Here is a 23839-nt window from a genome sequence, read left to right on the forward strand (position 1 = left end):
ACTAGCAAAAGCAAGTAGTGTATTGGATTGATATGTAGAAATATTTGTGAGCTGGAGACCAAAGGGCCTCAATTCTCCCTGGACGCAGCTAGACAACGCATGTAAATCACAAAGCTCTTTCTGAAAGTGTGTGTGTCCCCAATAATATACAGCCCCCCTATGGGGGGGGGGCAGTGGATTAGCTTCCCATCACACCAATGTAGTACAACCCCAGTATGATTATCTACCTTATCGATGAGTAACTGATTGCATTAACTCACTCACTTAACACTATCTATTCAGTGCCTTTGCAAGTCATGGTAGGTATTGAATTGCTTTAACTAATAAGCATATAATAGAGTAATAAACTATAACAATCATTTCTTTAATATGAGCAGTAATTACTATCTTAACTGAAAATTCATGATCATTGTTTAACCATCCCCATGGCTGATGTTATTGATCTAGTCAATCACTACGATTGACTAGCACAAAAAGGGGCGTGGCATAAACGCTCCTCGTTGGCACAGGAAACGTTCGTATTGTTGAAGACGTCATCACTTTAGGGGGAGATAACTCTATGGCAAGGACAACGAGCGCTCAAGATAACCCAGTACCTACACGAGGGAAATATTTGTTGACGTTTGAAAAAAATGCAACTGTAACACCACTAATGCGAAATCTTTGTAAATAAGGTGACCTCGGAATCGTGCAAGCCTTTTGTCAGTCGCACAAGATGAAACCGAAGATGGCTGAACAGTGCCACAAAACGAAGGACTTCCACCACCGCTAGTCAATTTGCAAACACACACAACCAATGATGCGCAACTTGCATCTGGCACTTGAAAATTTATCACTGATTCAAGTACACAAAAATATGTAGATAAAGTACTGCCGGAGGCACAACTGAAGAGACAAGATTTGTGGTACAAAATGGTTTTTACACATTATAAAACACAGCATCAATATTTGTCAATTTATTACACTGCCAGCTGTTGTGGACAGTTTGTCTGCACGCAATAAGCAGGCACTCTGTAGCATGCTAATAAATAAATAGCTGACAACAATATAGTGTGAATAGCGGCACCTCGCTATACTTGTATAAAACTTTCAACTCCAGTCCATTAGTAAAACTCATTACATCTTGTCGAGATAATTATCTAACTCAGGTATGCCTTCTTTGAGTCCCTTTCGCTTTCTCGTGGCAGTGACAACTTGTCCGGGTATGGTGTCAGCAATAAATGGGTCTCCAGGCATTACTTGCCAATGATCAAACACGCATTGAGGGAAGGCTTGGCCACCTGTGGCAGCTCTTAATGCTGATGTGAAACCTGAAATTTGAAAAGTTGACTGGGTTGTTATATAGTCACATATGTTGTTACCTAACGAAGCGACATCGCAATGACATTTTTGCATACATCGATTAAATCAGCATTAATTATAAACCAAATGCTCGAACAAAAATAATGCTACACGATTTCGATATAGTATTTGGTGTATTGATTTACATTTTACACAAATACAAACTGGCTATTTTTGTCATCATTAAGGAAAGTAGAAATGCTGAAGGTTTTGGCAAACGACCCACACCCTTGTGGCCTCGGAGACACAAGCTAGCTTTAGCTTGGCAAACTTTGTGCCTTATCATGTTTTTAATCCGCCAACAGCTTGAATTTTAATTGGTTGAATGTTGTCAATTGTTTTCCTAACCCTCACGCAGCAAAAATGGTGAAATATCACATACGATAGCATGCGAATTGAGGAAGAAACACGTTATACACATTGTATAATAACTGACATGGCCTTCAAATATACATACCAAATGATTCATTGACGGGCAGGTAAGCCTTGACAACTTCCATTGGAGTACCAGGAGTCGCTTCAGACCCAATAGGTACACCACGTCGTTTATTTAGAACACCGAAAATTCCTCCAGCTGCAGCAGATGGCACCTAAACAGAAAATTGTAACAATAACGGCCAAGTGATTTCATGATGGAAAAAAGTTGAATGATAGAGATGAAGCTCAGCATAAAATTATCTTCAGATATCCGACTCGTCTTGAAACATGAAAACATCACAGCTTGTAAATGAAATGCATAAACAAGTTGTAGAAAAGGGACGCACTTGGATCTCAACTAAGTACACGGGCTCCATCAGACGTGGCTCAGCAGTCAACTGACAGGCATAGAGACATCTTCTCGTGGTTGGGATAATCTGGCCACCTCCTCTGTGGATAGCATCAGCATGCAAGGTTACATCATGGATGTTAAAGCGAACACCTCTCATGTTCTCCTCACACAAGACTCCTTCTTTAGTAGCCCACTGACAAAGAAATAGTTTTTATGATTGTAGAATTCTTGCAAATCTCTAACGCAACGAGACACGTTGCTGCGGAAATAAATCGTGACATTGATCACAGTACAGTGGACACTTGAGCATCACACAACACACTTAATGCATGATTTGACGATGTCACCTAATAGTTCGATATCTTCTGTAGCAGATCTAATCCTTGGCTATAATTTTTACAACGACAGAAACAGACAAACCTGGAAACCAGCGACCACGCTATCTTTAATCTCATTCAAATATTGAACAGCTCGTGTAACATCCACAACCAAGTTAGCGCCAGTACCATCAGGTCCGAAGCACCAAATTTTTCTAACTTCGTTGGGATCCATCTCAAACTTCTCTGAGAGCATCTTCGCACGCTCCTTAGGGTCTTGTCTTGGCGTGATCTCACCCTGTGAATGATACGAAAATGTGCTATCAAGTGTCTCAAATAGTTGTTGAAACATGGAGACTACCTGAGACTAACAAGATGAAAATGACATACATTTTCTATGGCAGCTGGCAGGTCATCAGGCATAGGAGCAGCCTTCATGAAAAGTCGGTTATGCTTATTAGGAGACTTCGACAAGCAGGTGACTTTAGATTCTTCAGTCACAGTTTCTCTGTAGGAAACCACCGGGTCAGACTTCTTCAGAGGAATACCTGCGTGGTCTTCCTCGAGATCCTTGAGACAGATTTCAAGATGCAACTCTCCAGCTCCAGCTATGATGTGCTCTCCAGACTCCTCAATACCACACTGCACCATAGGGTCTGACTTTGCCAATCGCTTCAGACCCTCAACCAGCTTTGGCAGCTCGGATGGGTTTTTGCACTCAACGGCTACCCTCACAACAGGACTCACACTAAACTTCATCACCTGTTAATGAATCAGTCTGTATACAAAACACCTGAAGCAATTATTGGCATGTGAAGTGACACAGCAAATGTATAAAAGAAACTGGACTGATCTTTAAAATCAAAACGAACCTTCATATTGTGAGCATCCTTGAATGTGGTAATGGTTCCGGTTTTAACCAAATACTGATCAACTCCAACCAAGCCAACGATGTTGCCACATGGTACATCCTCAATCGGCTCGATGTATCTTCCCATCATCAATATAGTCCTAGAAAAAAGGTATTTTGAAAACAATTTTACTCACTAAAGATATTGATATCCCACTCTAACTGTAAATCCAAAAGTGTCATTACACAATTAGCACTTTTTGAGTGTCAAACACCAAATGACTAGTAACATGCCCACAAGCAATCGATAATGGATCATTAAACGCCTACAAATTTCTACCTTCCTAGACATTTACTCTACATCATGCTCATTGCAAAAATAGCACATAAAATTGCTCAACGTAATTGATTTCATCTGACCATCACTAGAGAAAAATTAAAACATTTGACAACTCAATTGAACCAATTTATGAAACATGAGCATTAAGCTATACACTACATTTGTGCAGATATGAAGCATATCAGTCATCATAACAACTGACCTTTGAATACTCTTCTCATACAAATCGTCCTTCTTGCCAGGAACGAAGTTTGGCCCCATGATACGACACTTTTGTCCAGTAGCTATGGTGCCAGAGAACACACGACCAAAAGCGTAAAATCTCCCTTTGTCTGATGTGGGCACCATCTTGCTCACATACATCATGACAGGTCCTTTTTGGTTACACGATTTCATAGAAAGAGCAACCTCATCATCATGTGGACCTTCGTACAACAACTCTGAAAAATTTAATGGTATTTAACATCATAACTAAATACGCGGAAGTACTTGGACCAGATAATGCATGCAAAAATGAACCATAAACATATAAGCAAATTCTTCACTATAAAGAGAATGAGAGGATTAAAACCTTAAACTGAAAGCGAGTACAATCTAAAATGATTTCTACCTTTTCAGAGCTTAAAGAAAATAAAGCTTGAACAAACAAATTCGAAGAATTGTTTCAGACACCGAATAAAAACCTGAACTCTACCAGCCTTGATGTATGGCAAGAATACCTAAGGCACAACTTGAAATTAATACCAGAGCCCATGACTCGGAATATTATTCGATCATTGCCCGCAACATAATCTTAACCAAGATAACGTTTATTAAAATTTCTGCCACCTTTTAAAAACTTTGTTAGCCTAAACACGGAAAATAAGACGAAAAGTACTAAGAAATCTGTGAATGCCTACATTTGCTAGACATTTTCAGTCAAGGTATACAAGCAGAGCAATTTCTGATTCGTGTGGTGAAATGTAGTTTTATCAGAGGAAATAAGAATGCAAAGGTTATCGTTTTTTGGTACATATGCCAGTCATCTGCTCAGAAAAACTGTTTGCGTGATGTTGTACAAGAAAACATGCAGTTTGTTTTTTAAGCGAGTTGCACCTTTTTTGGCCATATAATTTACGAATTTGATCCTATGTAAAAGATTTTTGCAATACAAAATATTGCTATTTCAAATATGCTCTCTGACATTACTGCTATTGGTAAAAATTAAAAATGTCTTTGGTGGCTTCTTTCACACTATCGTTGATCTTTTATACGGAATAAACTAGTTTCTTACTTGACTTCCCCTACGCGCATTTGAACACATAAGACCAGGGGTGTATAATCATTAGCTGTACTACTTTTCAAATGGCCTGAAATGTATCATGGTCAAAATGATGTTCAAATACATAGGCATATTTAGATATTGCCTGCCTATACACATTTCGCAGACCATACTCTAAAAAAATAAAACTATACTGGAACGCTAGTGAATATGAAAATATCAAGTAAATTAAAATATAAAACTAGCCAGTTTAAATGATCATGGGTAGTACAACTTTATTTTATATACGGGTGTCACATGGCCGAGTAAACCTACCAACACGATACTTCTGAGAGGTGACGGGTGAAGGCAAGTACATGGTTATCATCTGAAGTAGGGCGTCTCCAGCAGGTAGCCATTTCTTCATAACTACTTTCATCAGTGGCTTGCCTATAAGGTCTTTGTCATCTCCTGTGAGCTTAATCCCCATCTTTCCCAACAGAGCATGAGCCTCCTCCTTAGTTCCCTCCATAGTCGTTTTGAACACCTAATAAAAAGTTTGAATCATTATTTTAAACACAAGTTCGGTTGTTGACTATTAGAATGAAACACTCCGAGGTAAAATGAAGAATATACCTTCAAGATGGTGTCCAGGATAAATTGGCAGAAGGCACGGTTTCCACCATTGTTACCATCTTTCTCCCACTTCTTGGTCTTGCCATTGTAGAAACTATCTCCCCATAGCTTTCTCATCAGTTTTTGCTCATCAATTCCGAACTTGGCACTATACAACTCGGCAAACTGCTTCAAAGTGAAAGCCCAACCATGAAGACCAGAGCCAAAACCTACAGTGCCAGTTGCAGGGCTGACCTGAAAAATTTATAAATACATGTTACAAATTTAACGTTTGATAATAAATAGTAAAACTAAACTAACTTTATAGACCCTCAGCATTCGGTATAATCATTGTTAGTCTTACATATGCTTAACAACATCACTGGGTCTTACTTCCTGTCAGCCATAGCTAAAATACAACAAAACTGAACACTCATCAGCTTATTGACACCTTTGGCAGCGATGAAACACAGAATCTACGATGAAACACAGAATCTACGCTAACCACTGTTGAAATTGATATGTATAAACATCAAAACAGTTCCGATCAACAGATAAACATAATAGCAGATAAAACCTTGTGCACTATACTTACTCCACGATGGCGTACTATTATAAATTAAGCAATAAATATGATATCACCTAATGGATGTTCAATAATATTGGTGCACTTTATGAGCAGATGAACCTATCGAGACAGAAATACACATCAGCCAAGATTTGAAAAACCGCCTATGTGACCAATAAAATGCCTAACTAAACATGCAGTAACGGCACCAATGATTCTACCTGAATATTTCCCATGGGACCATCCTCTTCTGCATATGTGCAAACAATAACATTGACGTTTTCAATAATTCTCTGAAACGTTTGGTACATGTCTTCGGCAGCCATCTGCAGAGTCAAGATGGCAAGATCCAGTTTGTTCATAAACAGCACCGGCTTAATTCTCTCAGCAATAGCCTGCCTCAAGACAGTCTCCGTCTGGACACACACACCTGAAAAATTGCAAATGCGGCTGAAACAAATTTTTTTTTAGCTACGGCGAATACGCCAGATAGACTTACCTTCCCTCCGAATTTAAATGGAGCAAGAGTTTCCGCTCATGCCACAATTTATATATACACATTAAGTGTTTGTCTTTTTGATAAACGCTGTGTCCCGTTATAGCAATTATAATCTACCCTAGGACACTATGTATTCGCGGCATCTAACTTTCGCGTTCTCATCCTCTTGCGAAAGTTTCATGTGCGAAACTAAACTATCATAACAAACGAGCGAAAAAGCGAAACTAAATAGCTTTGTTCATTGATACTGTAGAATGGAATTTTATAACGACATTTATTTTAACGTTTTTAACGACCACTATAGCATCGTTAAAATATAAACCAACAAAACAATTTGACTCAAAATTTATTACGTTACTATTTTGCAATTAATTATGATTATTTTCCCATTAAGAATGATTTATAATGATAGGAATTTGATGTCAATGCACACGAATTAGTAGATTATCGTTCGCTGGGGACATCAATCAATGCAGTGAGCACCATGTGTTGAAAGAAAATAAGACACATGCACTGACACTCGCAGTACTACGCAAGCAGCATGGCTCTGGAAAGGTGTGGATTCACCACTGACACCTCTTCAATAACTTGTAATTTTTTGAGATTTGTTTTGTTTTAAGTGATGTGACTGACGAGACGTTTTTAAATTAAAATAGGCAAAACATGACCGCAGTTAAAACGCTCAGAAAAAGACATCTTTTTTTTGAGCGTTTTAACAAAGGTCAATTTTGCGGATTTTATTTTAAGTTCATTCGGAGGCTTTTACGTTTTCGATGGGACATGGCCAAGCGGGTGTTTGATAAAACTTAATCTTCTGCAAACCTTTATAAAAGTCGTTAACAAAAATATTTTGCCTCTGATGATGATAATTATGATGCCTAGGAACTACTAGAAGTTGATGTTAGTCTTTATGGCTTGGAATGAAGTGATATTCCACAGCGATAAAAACCGCGTCCATGGCCGTTGGGCAAATAACTTTTCGAATAAATGATGTTGAGGTCGAGTTATCTGAAGGAATTTATCATTGCGTTGGAACTGACCATACAAATCCGTTTGAGTTGACCTTGTGTTTGAGATGAAATGTTACATTTTATCTGAGGGCGAGTTATCCGAGTTGGACTGCACTTACCGTAAAAAATTCCCAAAAAGTTGGGGCGGCTCAGCCGGCCAGCTAGCTGCCCCAGTGAAAACGGGCCTGTTGATAGTCCAAGAAACAAATGGCAGCAAGCGATCGAATTGCATTATCGACCTTGCCCACACCATTCTATCCGCGGTTCACAATTACAAACTAGTAGCAAATTGAAATTTTTTTTTATCGGTGAACTGAACCTGAGGAATATAATTATGTTTGTTCCACTGCATTTATTTTCCCATCACTATATTTTCGCACTCATCAGAGCTGCGAAATTAAGTTGCTCCGAAATTTTACTCAGCGAGCTACTCATAAAACTAAATACTAGCGAAATATAAGTGTCCTAGGGTAGCATTAAAAAATCCGCCTAGGACTGGATTTGATCTAGAGACGGTGTACTTGCAACAAAATTCACATTACAGTTATTTGGTATCAAAAGATTCACTGTCTTGCTCTGCCGTGTGGTAGGTTCAAAATATGTGGAAATGTGATTACAAGCTCTTAAAAGCTCAAAAACGAACAGTTAATCGCAGCCATCATGAAACTGCCGTAGATTAGAATCTCTTTCCAAAATGACTCAAATGGGATGTAGTTGTGAGAGATGGTTTCAGTTTACACTTTCATGCAACCTCATTCGTCGAAATATTTTCACAAATATACTTCATAACGCATTCAATAAAACCATGTCTATTGTTCTTACGCGTCTATTTCATTGTCATTGTAATGCTTTCACTTTCAGTACGGATATCTTATAACCTACCATGAAAATTCGTTTAATTTTTTAACCTTAGCCCGAAGGAATACATATCATTGTCTGATAAACATGATGAGCCTGTTGGTCGGTCACCTGTGATAGTCGAAAAATGCTGCAGAAATTGTTTACGCCAATTGGTAGGAAGTATGGGTCACATGATCAGATTACGACTAGACGATTAGACCAAGCCGAAACGAATCTGTAAAGTAGCGAGCATCTATATTTGGCAAGGGCTCTTCGGTAAAACCCGAAGTGTTTGTCATAAACTAGTGCTACGAGAAGTTTTATATCGAGCCTTTTATTGGCCTTTGAATTCATGTGATAACATCACGTGTCAAAACGATAACCAAATGGATTTACCACGTCAGAGAAATAAACTGATTTCGATCTACGGCGGTTTGGTAATAGTGGCGATTAACTGTTCGTTTTTGAGCTTTCAAGGGCTTGTGATCACATTTTCCACATAATTTGCACCTACAACTAGAGATGCCCCGATTCTAAATTCACCAGCTAATTCAGATACCGATCCGATATACCAATCCTAACTGAAAAATAATCCGATTCAGATCTTTTGTGTTGCATAGATAGTAGCTCATTTTATTATGCAAATACAAACATAATGCAAAAAAAACAGGAATATTATTGTATTTATTTGTTTGCATTCATGGGAAAAAATATATACATATTCACATACTGCCATACCGTGCATGTAGTAACAAAACAGTCCATGTTTCTTGTAATTTGTAAATAAAGGTAATTACTGTTAGTGGTACAGCTCTATCTGTGATAACGAAGTCCCTCTTCTATTGTTGGATGAACTGCTGTGCCTGTACAAGTTTAGAGCAAATCAATGTTTCTTTTAAAAACCGTTAGTGATTCAATTATCTCAGTAAGACGTCTCTTTTCTTCCATCATTATCAATGTAGCCGAGCGTACTGAAGGGGGATTCCCTTGCAACAGATATTGGAGGACAGGCTACATACCGATACGCCACTGGGGTTACCGTTTTTTGTACAATACAAACGATCCATTGTATCGTCAGGATCAAGAGAGTGATGGATAACTTTATGCGTCGACTGTTTAAATTACTTTCGTAATGCTAGTAAATAGAAATATTACACTGCGTTCTTGTTTCCCACTTTTGTTATCTTGTTCGTGATTGCTTGCAATAAAACCTATCGGTGTAATTAAGAGATACCACACTTTTTGTTTACGTTCTGGCTAAAAAGTATTCTTCGCTGTGTTGATCAGGCTATAGACATGAAATAAATTGTGTGGCAGGCCTGAAATTCATTAAGTAAAAGCAAGAAGCTTACAGCTGATGATTTTTTATTAGTATAGCAGGCTAAAATACAGTTTTCTGCTAAATGGTTGATCTGTAAAAAGTATCGGAAGGTTCAGATTTTTTAAGAAAAGATCGGCCGATACCGATTCAGATACTTGACACTCATATCGGCACCGATACCAAAATCGGGGCAACTCTACCTACAACACAGCAGAGTATGCCACGGTGAATCTTTTGATACCAAATACACGGTGAATCTTTTGATACCAAATAACTGTAATGTGAATTTTGTTGCAGGTCAACCTTTAAATGATTGTTATTTACTTATTGTCAACTGACATCTGTCAAGACTAATGCTAAATGTTCGGGTCTGCTTTTATGAGACTTCGACATTCTTCGGTGTTACATACAAATCGCTACATGCAGCGCTTAGATTCATTATAAGGATTTGTAAAAGCATGGTCTTAATTTGACAACGAAAATAATGCTATTTGTTGATAGACTATTAAAAAAGGGAATCCTGAATGTAGAGTTAGATGAACAAAGTTTTGCTTAATGTATAGATTGATGCATGAGCTGGGAAACAATAATTTTGGCATTTTTTCTAAACACAAAACTGGAAATCGCTTAATCATATGGAACTGAAAAGAAAACTGCTGCCATACAGTCAACAATGGCAACTACAATCAAATAACTCCCTAAAACGGATAGAAGAATAAAGCAAGACGACACTATTATCTACACATCAACATACTTTATAATTCTAGAATGACAGATATAGCATTACTTTTTTCAGAGATATTATCCAAAATACAGAATCACTCAAAAGTTGTAACCAAAGCCTGGTTATCACTCCACCATAAACAGTCGGCGGCGTGCCTGCAGTCAAAGGCGGTACCTGGGAAGGCTGTATGTTCTTAATGGCTACAGTACCAGTGGTTATCATGCAATGAAGGGAATGTCTGCTCCCAAACAACGGTATATTTTACGCACAGAGGTAAGATGTAACATTAATTTATGTTTCTGGGTCAAGGTTGTAGTTTTGCATAATTTTTCCACCACCTCATGGAAATTGTACACACAAGGCATTATGGGTGCGCAGTTTGCCGATGTACGATTCTCACTACCGACGACAGCCTGCAACACACATCGGGGACAGTAGAAAAGTTCAACTTGCTGAGCTTTCTCGACGAGCACCGCTGGTTGCACCACTACCACTCTTTATGGTGGGGCGAGAACCGGGCTAAACTACTGGCTGGCGAGAGATTTATTTGCCTCAAAGCTTGCCTTGTAATAACCCAAGTATTATACCTGAAACGCAGTCAACCACCACCAAGGCTCCATCTGTGACTCTCAGTGCGGCAGTTACTTCACTAGAGAAATCGACGTGTCCAGGAGAGTCAATCAAGTTGATAAGAAAACCGTGCTCTTTGTCAGTTTCTTGTTTGATGGCATCCATATCCTTCTTTCTGAGCTCGTAATACAATGATATGGCCCTGTAAGAGAAACCGAATAACCATTTTAACAAACTTCCTTTTGCAGAGTGATGTATCAAAAGAATAAATTTTAACCTTTCAAAATTACAAACAGCCAGACTATGTTCAAATACACTTTTAAAGAACCTTGGCAACAGCCAAAAATACCAGTGAAACAATTGACTTGATATCACTCAACATAAAAATGTTTTAAATATTTTTTTTAATGAAAATAGGGCAAATAACTCAATCCTTTAATAACATGTCCACAGAGAATCTCAACAAAAAAGAGAGCGACAAGTGACTAGTGAAATCTCACAAGAATGCAAACAACTACATAGGTATTGACTAGACAGTACTCAAAACAATACCCAAAGCATGATAGCAGCTCAAAATTGATCAACGGGAAATACTGAAAAATGTGGTAGACGGTTCTTATTAATATACTAGTGACATTTGTCCCACCAGAGGTTGGCTAAACAACAATTAAAATTCTCACTAGAAAAATAATGAAAAGACTAGGTGTACCAACAGTAATATACTAACTCACTAGATAAGATAATAACCCATTAGATCACCGTTAAAAATAATCACTGACCATTTGTTGTGCTAAACATTGTGCTAAACACAGCTGATCAAGTAAAAACCCTAGCGTTCTACTTTAAACAGATTAAGAATCTAAGCAAATAGAATAGCTTTCGTTTTCCCAAAATACCATTTGATTGAAATGTCCACGGTTTTCTTACCAGTTATTTTTGGTATGTATGTAGAGAAGCTCTATGAATCGTCAAGTATATTTGCTCACTTCTCTAGCAACCACTACCATCTTTACAAACAGTTCATCAATTTAAAACCGAATTTTTGTGTACATGTCTCTATTAACAACACAGTTATTGGTAACATATCGTGAAAATTTTGCAGTAGATGCTAAGTTTTATGCATCAAAGCTGGATCAATAAATTTCACATGATGTAACACTTTTTTGAGCAGGTGTATTTACCCTCATCAGCGATGGAGGGGAAATCTGTCACGATTAGCAAAACTTACGTCGATTTGATAGTAATACATCGGTCTTGCTCATCTTGACGAGTGTCCGTAAATCTTTGCTCACCAGCCTTTGCTGATGAGATAATTCCAGCTTTACTCACAAGAGAATCGGTGAGTGTCGACTTCCCGTGATCAACATGAGCGATGACAGACATGTTTCGGATATTCGTCTTTATATCCATGATTTCACGAATCTGGTCTATGGTAAAGTTAACCTGCGGAAAAAGTATTAAATAATATATCACCATCTATTGCTCTATAACCTAATACCATGACACTATGAACAAAATACATATTAACATGAAACATCAACACCACAAATGTTCAATGTGATGGTAAACTGGTAATCAAACGCATCAACAATCAGGGTTTACACCGTACCGCATCGTTTACCCGAACATCAATCTTCAGAAGAATAGTCATTACGATAACATTGAAATCAAAAGACTGATCTAGAGAGACCATAACATATCATACAAACCATTTTGGCACAATCAAAACAGATAAAGGTAATTAATAAATTATTTAAAAAAGCTCGATGTATCTTACCATTTTGAATTCTGATAGATTCAAATTCCAGAACACGGGTTTCCAGCCGCTCGACTACAGCTGGTTCAATGAAAAGGATAATGAAAATATCACGTGGCCAGTACACGTGAAATAATCTCATTAATAAATTTTTTTATGTATACTAAATTTTTGCTAAAAAAACATTTTTGAAAAAATATTTTAATGTAAATTATTACAATTTAAAAATAGTGAGAGTTTTATAAACTAATTTCATAAAATTATTATAACGCAGCGCACGATAATCCCAGCGCAACGCAAAAGACTACTCGCTAGCCATATCGTAGAATTTCGAGTTTAGAACGGGCCGTTTATGTAATGAGACCTGCATGATGTTAGCCATAACAAACGAAATAAAATTAAGTACACTGTTTTGAAAATTGAACTAAAAACCCCGGGGGTTTTTAGTTCAATGGTTTTGAATGCATTGCGTACCGTAAACTGGGGCTACTTTGAACTTCAACTGGGGCTAATTTTGCACTCCAACCGCAGCTACCATGCAAGTACTGCAAGACCCACACAATCATTTGTGCTCAGTATTGGGGCTGTGGTTGGTAGAAGCCATTAAGTTGATCAGCAACATTCAACAATCTTTGCTTGTTAAGCAAGGTGAGATAAATCTTGTGTTCAAAGCAGCCCCTGGCACTGGCTACTTTGAATAGGTGTAAAAATTGTTCAAATTAATGCAAAACACTAGATTAAAACGTTATTAAAACATTTATTTCATTATTATTATTATTACCTGGAAACAAACACAATGTGTAATGCAATTCATTCAATCAATGGCGAGTAGGTTTATGGCCCGTTGTTTATGGGCCACATCGTCCTAAATAATAAGTTGTCCACAACACTTTGGCCTTGTAGACTACATAGGGTGGCAGGAGATTCCCATTAGCATTTCCACAGTACATAAGAGAAATGCCCGTTTTGGAGCTGTCTTTCACTCTCTCAGCATGTTTCACACCCCTCTTAAAGACACATTTTTTACCCCTGGATCATCGCTCAAATTGGTTTCGTCATAGTTGAAGATGTTGGAAGGGGTAGGAATCCAGCTTCTCTGAGAGTACTCTCCAAGTTGTCGAAACATTGCCTGACTTCTTCTGCACTCACTCTAGCTTTAGAATGTTTGATGTTTTGGCATGTTCTTGTGCAAAGTTTGTCTTCGTGCCTTGTGATGAATGACTTTACCCAGTCAGTTGACAGAAGGTTGCCCTGGAATCATTTGACGACCCTTCCGGTAACAGTGAGATATTTACTCACAAGTACTCTGATGCCCATCATATCAAATGGGAAATCCCATTCTGACACTTTAATGATATGATTGGTGAATACTTGCTCCTCCTCGATGGTAAAAACGAGTTGAGCCTCTGGAGATTTTTGGTGTTTTTGGCGTGATTTATGAGACAAAGTCCCTAGTGATATCCCCATAATGCTTGCTTGCAGCTCTTAAAGACATTGATCCGCTTTTCATGGAATCTAAAGCTTTCTTGAGAGTTTCGGCATCAAACTGTCTGTATTACCGAGCATCTGGCGCTCTCTTGTAAGTTCGCACCATGGTAATGATCTTTCGGAACACTGTAAATGAGAAGCAAATGACCAAATAAGTTCTTGACATCAATCTAGGGTAGATTTTAATAAGTTTATACAATGTTCAGCTATCAACAAATAAAATACTAGCATTTCTGGGCTTCAAATACACACATGGGGGTACTTTGAACAGCGTTCAAAGTAACCCCGTGTAGGCTCTGTATTGGGGTTCTTGATCAATTTTGGTCTGGTCCAAAGCATAATCATTATAATTGCTGCTTTTAAAGGCAAATATGGGGAAGAACATGAAATAGAATATATTATCAGCTGTGAAAATGTTTTAGCTCATTTAGGTTTTAGATTTGTAATTAAATTTAGCTTACCTTTGTGATGTGTGAATTTTGTATGCTCCAATATGGCTGCCAAAGAGTCTTTCAAATAGGTTTTCAAAATTGAGCACCAATATATTTTTTTCTTTAATTATTATGCAGAAAATCCATAGATCAAAATATGATATTTGAATTCAATGTTTATGTTGTGACATGATGTAATTCTACTGTATTACATAAATCCAACATAACTTCAAAAATCGTTCAAAGTTACCCCTGCGTTCAAAGTAACCCCGGTTTACACATATACGATTCATTTTTACCGTATTAAATTTTAGCATGTGATAATGTATACATGTAAAGTGAAATGAAGCTGTTGTTAAAACTTTCCCTTTAATAATAAAAGTAATCGTTTCAATTTTGGGACAAGCAAGTGCAGCTATTTTATGACAATTTGGCATGCTGTGTATATATTTTAAGACTGACCTATTTTTGTTTAGCTATATAGAGAGACCAGCTGTGCTACCCGGCATTGCCCAGATAATAAAAAAGTCGGAACAGAAAATTGATTTGTATTTAACATATAGCAATATTTGCAATTCCATCTTTCAAACTACATATCATGAGAGAAGTGTGTTGTGTCATTGGAATAAATTAAGAGAAAAATAAAAACAACTGTTAAGGTTTTCAAACTTTGTCAAACACCTGTAACTTTCGAGCTATTAGCCTGGCACATTGCCAATGGAAAATTCCAGTAAGTTAGGCTTCTAATGACGGTAAGTCATGCTTTTGCCTCTGCATTGTTGTCCAGCTACAGCTAATTTAATATTAGCTATAGCCGGAATGCAGACAAATATATGACATACGGCGACAAACCTTGAGAAATATATATGTATATATGTATGTACATATTACTCAATGAAGTTCTACCAGTACGCTAGTAAGTGAAAGGGTATTATGAAATGGATATTGGTTAGCAGGCTAAGGGAGGTTGTCCGATCCCTGACCTTTTGTTCGTAGTGATTGCAACTCTAAACTTTCCGCTGCTTTAAAGGAAATGTTTAACTTCCTCTTAAGTCCTCACAAGTGAAAATGGCAAGAAAGATACAACTGTCCAGCTAGTGCATTGGGATGCTGGTGCAATTAAGGAGATTGCTTACCTAGTTGCTGATTAAAGATGATATTTGCTGGTACGCTGTGATGCTGGTGCATGTTAAAGAGATTGCCAACCTAGTCACTTATTGACGATGATTCTTGCTGGCGCACCGTGAATGCTGGTGCAATGCAGATGATCGCTAACTAGTTGATGCTTGTCGAAAGATCCAGAGAAGGTTGTAGTTTGTCTCGAATTTTGCTCAATAAATACAACAATACATACAGAAGTATTTATACCCTAAAGTGGGGGCCTTAGCATGTCTAAGAGAGTAAAGTGGATGTATCAGCTATCTTAGGTGGCTAGTCAAATAGGAGTTACGATGATCTGTAGTTAGCAGAAAGCAGGCCTTACTCTTAACACACGAAAGGTATACGCACGCACAAGAATAACTAAAGACATACATAACTAAAACTACCGTATATAGTGTATTGTTTATACTAGTCCACATTAATTAATTACAGTAATCCTAGGAGCACTAAATGCCGCAACGTCTCGACAGCTAATTGACTTCCACAGATCTCTGATGGTCCATGTTAAAATTTACTGAACAAAAACATCACAAATCTTAGATGAGTGCTTCGGCTTCCAAATCTGTGGTATAAATCCCAAGCTTTAGTTGCGCAAACACCCAATTCAAGGTATGAGCAGCGAGTGCTAAAAATTAATAGGTCATCAAAGGAAAAAAGCAGACAGCAAACACTCAGCACAACAAACAACAAAATTAGGTCCTTGGTGTGATGTAAAAGGTATGATGACGAACAGCCAGAACACTGATGAGACTGACGAGACTCTAGGAAAGTCTTATCATGCCAAGCTATTCTTTGACTATTTTTTGGGCGAGTCAGCTTCATAGTTTGATGGTAATCAAGAGGAACATAGGGCAATTATAGTTTATATAAAAACAAGCAATGAATTTGAACTTATTACAAAAGTGCTAAATGGCAACGGTTTCAGTACTACAAAAGTGATGAAAATATATGACAGAGGTTTCTGGGTTTGCTAATTCGCTAATCAGTTATTTGCTCCTAACCTGGTTTTACCTCGCCAGTTTTGCTAGCATATTTCTGAGATCCTGAAGTACTTGAACACAGAAAATCTAAAACTGGTCAGTTTTCCTCCCATCTCTGTCCTTATTTTTACTGGCTCCATCTTAACGGTTCACATAGTCTAACCGCATATAGTTATTTTGAATAGGACATAAATCTAGAAGTTAATAAATCAACTAATCCATAAACAGTTATGCAGCCTGTTTACATCAGTATCTTCATCAATCGCCTACAAAAAGTAAGGAATTGTTGGATAAAGCCTAGGTGTAGGTCTAGGCTAAAATAAGGAGCTAGGCAAATCAAAGGTTAGCAGACGTACCCAACGCTCAGAAAAGTACAAGTTTAGAATATACTAAATAACCTCAGTGATCGACAACTTAACAGTGAAATGATCTGCATATGGTATTTCTTTAAAGGCGGACTTGCAACAAAATTCACATTACAGTTATTTGATATGAAAAGATTCACCATGTCTTACTTTGTTGTGTTGTAGGTGCAAAATATATGGGAATGTGATTACAAGCTCTTAAAAGCAAAAAACGAACATTTAATCGCAGCCACACGAGACCGCCGTAGTTTGGATTCGCTTTCCAAAACGGCTCAAATGGGACGTAGTTGTTACAGGATAGTTTCTGTTTACACTTTCATGCAACCTCATTCGTCGAACTATTTTCACAATCATACTTTATGCATTCAATAAAACTATGTTTATTGTTCTTACGTGTCTATTTTATCGTCATTGTAATGCTGTCACTTTTAGCACTGATATCTTATAATTTACCGTATAAAATCGTTAAACTTTTTAATCTTAGCTCGAAGGAGTACATGTCATTGTCTGATAATCATGACGAACTTGTTGGTGACGTGTGATAATCAAAAAGTGCTGCAAAAATTATTTTTGAAGTATTGGGTCACATGATCAGATTACGACTTGACGATTAGATGATGCCGAAACAAAACTGTAAAGTAGCGAGCATCTATATTTGATACGGGGTATTTGGTAAAACTCGAAGTGTTTGTCATAAACTAGTGCTACGATAAGTTTTATATTGAGCTTTTTATTGGCCTTTCATTTCACGTGAAAACATCACATGACAAGACGATAACCAAACTGTAATGAATACGTCAGAGAAATAAAAAGATTCCAATCTATGGCAGCTTTTCGTTTTTGAGCTTTTAAGAGCTTGTAATCACCTTTCCACATATTTTGCACCTGCAACACAGCAGAGTAAGACATGGTGAATCTTTTGGTATCAAATAACTGTAATGTGAATTTTGTTGCAAGTCAACCTTTAATATTAATTTAATTTAAGTTTGAAAAACACCCATAAGTGAAATACAACTTCACATAACTTTCCATCTTTTTCTGTAATAAGACACTCAGAATAGTTTGCTTCTTCTTTTTTTATCTATGACTATTCTGTTGAACTATCCACCAACATTTGAAGTAAATCTTTAAGCAGTTAAGCGCTATCTTTTTGATCAGCTAGCTCCTGTAATGAAAACGCCATCTAAATTGTGCTACTGTTAATAGAAATGGAAGTTGTCTACTCATGTCCTGTCGAAAGCGTAGCTTCTAATAATCTGTGAATAAGTGTTGTTCAACATCAAACTTAGTCAGTTATGCTGTTTAATACATTTAGGGATTGATGCTTGATAGGCAATAGGCAATCTGTTGTGCGTTGCTTAATCATCCGAGCGAATGGGGCGGCCTATCATGTATACAAAAACATAGTCCTCAATCTGCTGCGTAGACTCAATATATACATGTCACGACCTTCTAATCGGTCACAGATATTATAGCGAAATACGCAATATAATAATGCTACAATAGTGAACACATAGTTGGGCTATTATAAGATCATTTCTTGATTCAACTGACTTTACAGCTCATAGAGCTACTTTACTGAAAAGTAATCAAACCATTATTTGACTTCACTGTTTTCAAAAATGCTTTTTAATTCGCTATAAAACTAAGTAAAAGTGAGGCTGCTACTATGACCACCCATCTGAACACGTATGCATGTTAAAGGTTGACTTGCAACAAAATTCACATTACAGTTATTTGGTATCAGAAGAGTGTTGCATTGAGTAGACAAATTACTGCAACTGTAAATGAAGCCGTAATTAGTATAGTCATAGCATTTGTTTTATAGAACTTGCAAATCAGTTCATTCGTTTGGGCAGTGATGTTAATTTGTTTATTTTTTAATAAAGCTGCTACAACTCCATAAAAAGTACGTACAGTACGGTAGCAGGTGGATTGTTTATGATCTTTATATCGTTGCTACCCAAATCAATATGGCCTCTACTGCTTAACATGACGAAATGGTAATGAAATTCGGTAGTTTAGAGCGTAATCACATGGCAAAACTTTCATAGAAGTAATTATTCGTTGCGCTAGCCTTTCTCACGCCGCCGCTTGTACATAAAATACGTATTACCTTTATGACTACAAATATGTCAGGCACAGCAGGCTTATCTCGCGTTATATCGATCTCAAAGTGCACGTCAGCTCTAGGAGCTGTATACAGTTCATTTTCCGTCAGCTACCATTGCGACTTTTGAAAGTTTAACTCGTACTAACGTAATTTAAAAGTTTTGTTATTCGGTAGGTGTGAAGTTGTTTAAGTCTGCGCTATTCTTTATGCTATTTACCAGATTGGTTTCATTACTGGCGTTGAGCCACCAATAGTAGACACAATACAACAACAGCAATGCAAAAACTGTAGACGATGATGATATTTTTTGTAATGTTTTTTTTGTATGATATTTTTTGTAAATACGTGATTATGAAGTAAAAATGCTTTCAGGTTAGTCGATCTATGGTTTTCATTAATAAGCTGTGTTAGGTAAGACGGCCTTAGCATAACTATGGATGTCGCAAAGGTGTTCCTGGACGATTCTCGATATATCTAGAAGTACTGACACGTATAAGAGCTTCATACAACAAAGCTAGCATAAAATATGTATATTAAACAGAAAAATGTGATAAATAGCGGCGTCTGTATTTTGTAATGTTGTTCAGATTTCATTTTTTTCTTTTGTGTTGAATGACATAATCTTTGTAAGCAAGATGCAGTTTTTTGGGGAAACGGTCCCAACATCGACAAGTCCGAGTCTAGACAAGTCTGAATCTCGACAGAGGTTGGTTCGAATCTAGGCAAAGGTTGGTCTGAATATCGAAAAAGGCTGGTGCAGTTTTACATTAATTTCATCCTTTATTCTGGTGCTCTCCCGCACTAATCTTCAACAAATAATAAATGCCTTTTGCAGTTCTGCCTTCACTTCAAAAAATTTCATTTCAAATAAAGCATACTGCTAGCATAACAGTAAACCATATTTATTATTGTTACTTATTTTAGCATTCGTTCGGTGTTTAGATTGGGCAAAATATTTATAGGCATACATAAGCGGGGGAGTACTGCATTAACCCAAGTACCGACCATAAAAATTTCTCAAATGACCGTCTATTTCACCGATAATTAAGGCATGTGGGTAATCCCAATAATTCTAAAAGTTGTCAACTTAACTTGGACAATGAATACATTTTCCGAAAGCTAACAAAGTGAAGAATCCAACTAGACCACAATCTGGGTTGTAAATGCTCATTAGATATATTATCTTTGACCATACATCATGGGGAGACAATCTCGTAAAATTTGTCATGTGTTTCAGGAGTTGTAGGCAAAGGCAGTGCCATTCTGTTGCAAGTCCTTTTGCAGAATCATGTGAGACTAAGTGTGAAGAACATCTGCACAAAATTTCTAAGGATGATCTTCATTATTTTTCATTTTATTGCAATTTTATTCTAAACCGATGAAGGTAAAAATAAGGAGAGAAAATAAACTAGGTAGTAATATTTGAGTATACAGACTGAACTAGATGAACGCAAACAGAGAATTACAGTAAATTGATATTACTATTAATTAATACAATATTAATATAATTAATAATAATTAAAGTAATTAGAGCTTATGATTGAAGTTCTCATAGCAGCCTAAATGGCAGCCCATTTTGCATGCTGCACACCAGGTCCGGGAACGCTTGCGAATTTTGGCAGACCGGTCAGAACACACAACGCAATCACGTTCTCGTTTTCCAGGAACCTGAGTTAGTTGATGGCCATCAGCAGTTGCCTGTTCTTCCTCATTATCAACTATTGGGCCCACTAACTGCATGACTATTTTGGACACAAAGTCGGTGATGTCCATCTTAGTGTCAGGATTTTTTAGCTTAAAAAGTTCATGGCAGTTACGAAGCGTTATATCTATTAAGTTCCAGGCAACCTTCACCCAATATCTGTGTGTTGCACGCTCAGCTGCTATATGATAAACCTTCTTATCACTCAGGTCTACCCCACCCATACCTTTATTGTAAAGCAAAACCATGGCAGGTTTGCTCTGCTCACGAGCCCTGCGAGAAGTACGATGGGTGACGGGTTTTGTGCCAGTAGAAAGCAGCAACACAGGCTTGCGCTGGGATGGCTTATCACGATAAGCACAAGCTAAGATAATGCCTGAGTTACTCTTCATATACTTTGAGTCTTGGACTTGTAGGCAGGCATTACCTAATGATTTTGGGTAGCCTCGAGAGTTTAGTCGAACAGTGCCAGTAAGCATAGTACCTTGGGCAAACAGATCTTCTGCGAGTGAAGGCTTTGTGTAATAATTATCGGTCACCAGATGATAGCCTTTATTATACATGTTACAACTAGACATTAGGTGTTTGACAACTGTGATTGCTTGCCCCTCTTCAGATCGAATGTCAAAGTCCCGGCCGGAATAAAGCTCTACGTGCATCACATAGCCTGTCTTACTATCGCACAGCTGGAATTTCTTTATGCCGAATCTTGAGTGGCGCTTGTTTGGCAAATACTGGATATAAATGTTTCTGTTGCGCATGCCCACCATACTCTCATCAATAGAAACAAGCTGATAGGGACGGAAATATTGCTTGAAGCAGCGATTTAGTGGGTCGAGTAGATTTCGCACCTTGTACCAGGGATCGAAGCCTTGCTCTCCTCGCCGAGGTTGTCGTTCGTTGTTGCATAGATGAAAGAATCTATGAATTAGGACAAACCGGCCATAGCTCATCGTATCCCTGCAAGACATACCATAAGCATACAGGACCATGATGCGTATGTTTGCATGCAGCTATAGATAAAACTTGAAATTCTAGTTCAAAGTTGACAGTAAACTGCGTGCAAGGTTGACGTTCAAAATTTGAAATATTACATGCACATGCTAAAAGGACTAAATCCATGTTCACACGAGCACCTAAGCAATTTTCTAACCTACACCAATAATGATTTTATTTTTATTGAAAACTCTCCATGTGTCTAATATCAATTCAGATAGCACACTGTTTTTCTAAATTTTACAGGTTTACTTTTTGCAATTTTGTGTCAAGTTTCACTCAGCTTTTACACAAAATTGATCATGTATTTAAAAAGAACAGCACTGTGCAAGTATACATGTAAATACCACAACTACCTGTAGTCTCCTAGTCACATTCAATTCATGACATGTGTTATAAATAGCTACTTTTATAAATATCTGCATAATTTCATAGCGTAACTAAAGTACAAATGTAAATTTGATGTTAGGTTGCATACCGAAAGAATGGTGTGTCCATGTTAGGGAACTTTTTTCTCCAGTAGTCATAGGTGTTTTTCTTTTTCACTATTCCCATGTTTATTCTGAGAGCAATGTATCTTCTCATCTCCTCAGCAGTGCAGTCTTTCCAGCGACGAAACCGAGAATCAGGTTTCAGTGAGCCTAGTGAAGCTATATACTCTGCTGCATACCTACAGGATAAAAAATATGTAGCTCAAGTATATGCTAACTAAAAAAAAAAGGTAAATTCGATTCATGTCATGATTGAGCCAGAAGTGAAATTTACTGAATCACAACTCCAAAAACTTATGCTATTCATGTCATTATCAATAAATTGACTAAAAATTTTGTAATTGAAGATGCATAAAATTTGTAACAATTTTATTATAGTTCAGTACCTGTTCGTCTCTCTAACCATTGTTGAAATCAACGGGGTTGTGATAAATAGTTCGAAGAACTGGAGAGGGGTAACACGATCATCAGGTATGTTTGAAAAACCAGGCTGCCGCACTGTAAAATCTGGCACACCATCAGCAAGCTCATAGCCCTCACCCTCAACCACGTCAGCAATAACTTCACTCCAGTCAGCATCAGGGTCAGATTGTACAGCTGCCCGCCGGCAACGTACAGCTCTTCTCCCTCTGCCGGATCTCTGGCCTCGAGCTCCTTCCCTGGCACTTTGTAGAGCACCAACAACCGGAGATACAGCTGAAAAAAGAAGAACAGCATTTCAACATTGATTGAAACAACCAGTAGACTATGAATTTGTTGATAAAACAATCACGAGAACAATACAATATTGAGGCTATATACCAACTGCTTCAATATTTGTTCATTCATCCATACTGGATACAAGCACTATTATTACTAGTTGTGACAAAGACATGTATAAATATAAAAAAATAATATAAATATAATAAAACAATAAATTTATTTTTACAGGCTGACACATCAACGTGATTTAATCTAACCCTATCACAGTAACAAAAAAATGTTCTGCTCAGAAATATCAACTCTATATCAACTTTCGTGTGACTGACTACAGGTTGAAACTTCAGTTTGATATCTAATTTCGAATGTGACAGCGACTAACACGCTAATGAAATACGAACACAAACAAATAAAAAGCTTAACTATTTAACTTACATTCTTGATCGTCTGATTCAGCAGAGCTTTCTGAGTAAGCATCATCACTCTGATCGGCTTCAAAATCACTGCCATCAGAATCTAAATGGCCTAAAACGTCTTCCTCATCCATATTCCGAGTAGCAGTAACGATCGTTGTCAAGAAAATATTTTTCAAGTGCAAAACGAATAAAACGGAAATTATCACAACGACTACAGTTGAAAACGTATTTACGTTT

At 37.4% G+C, this 23839-nt stretch overlaps 3 protein-coding genes across 4 annotated transcripts in view; 1 reads left to right on the forward strand and 2 right to left on the reverse strand.

The window, feature by feature from the left end:
• Nucleotides 1–941: 941 nt before the first annotated feature.
• LOC137409237 (elongation factor 2-like) lies at nucleotides 942–12865 on the reverse strand. The gene is made up of 13 exons (XM_068095549.1): nucleotides 12782–12865; nucleotides 12233–12447; nucleotides 11022–11206; nucleotides 6262–6470; nucleotides 5494–5727; nucleotides 5194–5404; nucleotides 3820–4057; nucleotides 3300–3438; nucleotides 2818–3189; nucleotides 2531–2725; nucleotides 2106–2303; nucleotides 1799–1931; nucleotides 942–1310 (listed from the first exon to the last, which is right to left on the reverse strand). The coding sequence occupies exons 1-13, from the start codon at nucleotides 12782–12784 to the stop codon at nucleotides 1117–1119; spliced, it is 2526 nt and encodes an 841-aa protein (XP_067951650.1). The 5' UTR covers nucleotides 12785–12865; the 3' UTR covers nucleotides 942–1116.
• Nucleotides 12866–13359: 494 nt separating this feature from the next.
• The window catches only part of LOC137399240 (bax inhibitor 1-like), a 29835-nt gene continuing 19355 nt past the window's right edge, over nucleotides 13360–23839 (forward strand). Inside the window, exon 1 of one of the 2 annotated variants that reach the window (XM_068085269.1) lies at nucleotides 13360–13408. The gene's annotated coding sequence lies outside the window, so the exon portion shown is untranslated. Of the gene's footprint in view, nucleotides 13409–19339; nucleotides 19469–23839 lie in introns of those variants that run through there. The other variant, XM_068085261.1, reaches the window with a different exon arrangement.
• On the reverse strand, nucleotides 20826–23733 carry LOC137387718 (piggyBac transposable element-derived protein 4-like). The gene is made up of 4 exons (XM_068074221.1): nucleotides 23622–23733; nucleotides 22874–23183; nucleotides 22475–22666; nucleotides 20826–21960 (listed from the first exon to the last, which is right to left on the reverse strand). Exons 1-4 carry the CDS (start codon nucleotides 23731–23733, stop codon nucleotides 20826–20828), a joined length of 1749 nt encoding a protein of 582 aa, XP_067930322.1.

Source organism: Watersipora subatra, chromosome 1 (assembly GCF_963576615.1).
Source record: "Watersipora subatra chromosome 1, tzWatSuba1.1, whole genome shotgun sequence".
Lineage (NCBI taxonomy): Eukaryota > Metazoa > Bryozoa > Gymnolaemata > Cheilostomatida > Watersiporidae > Watersipora > Watersipora subatra.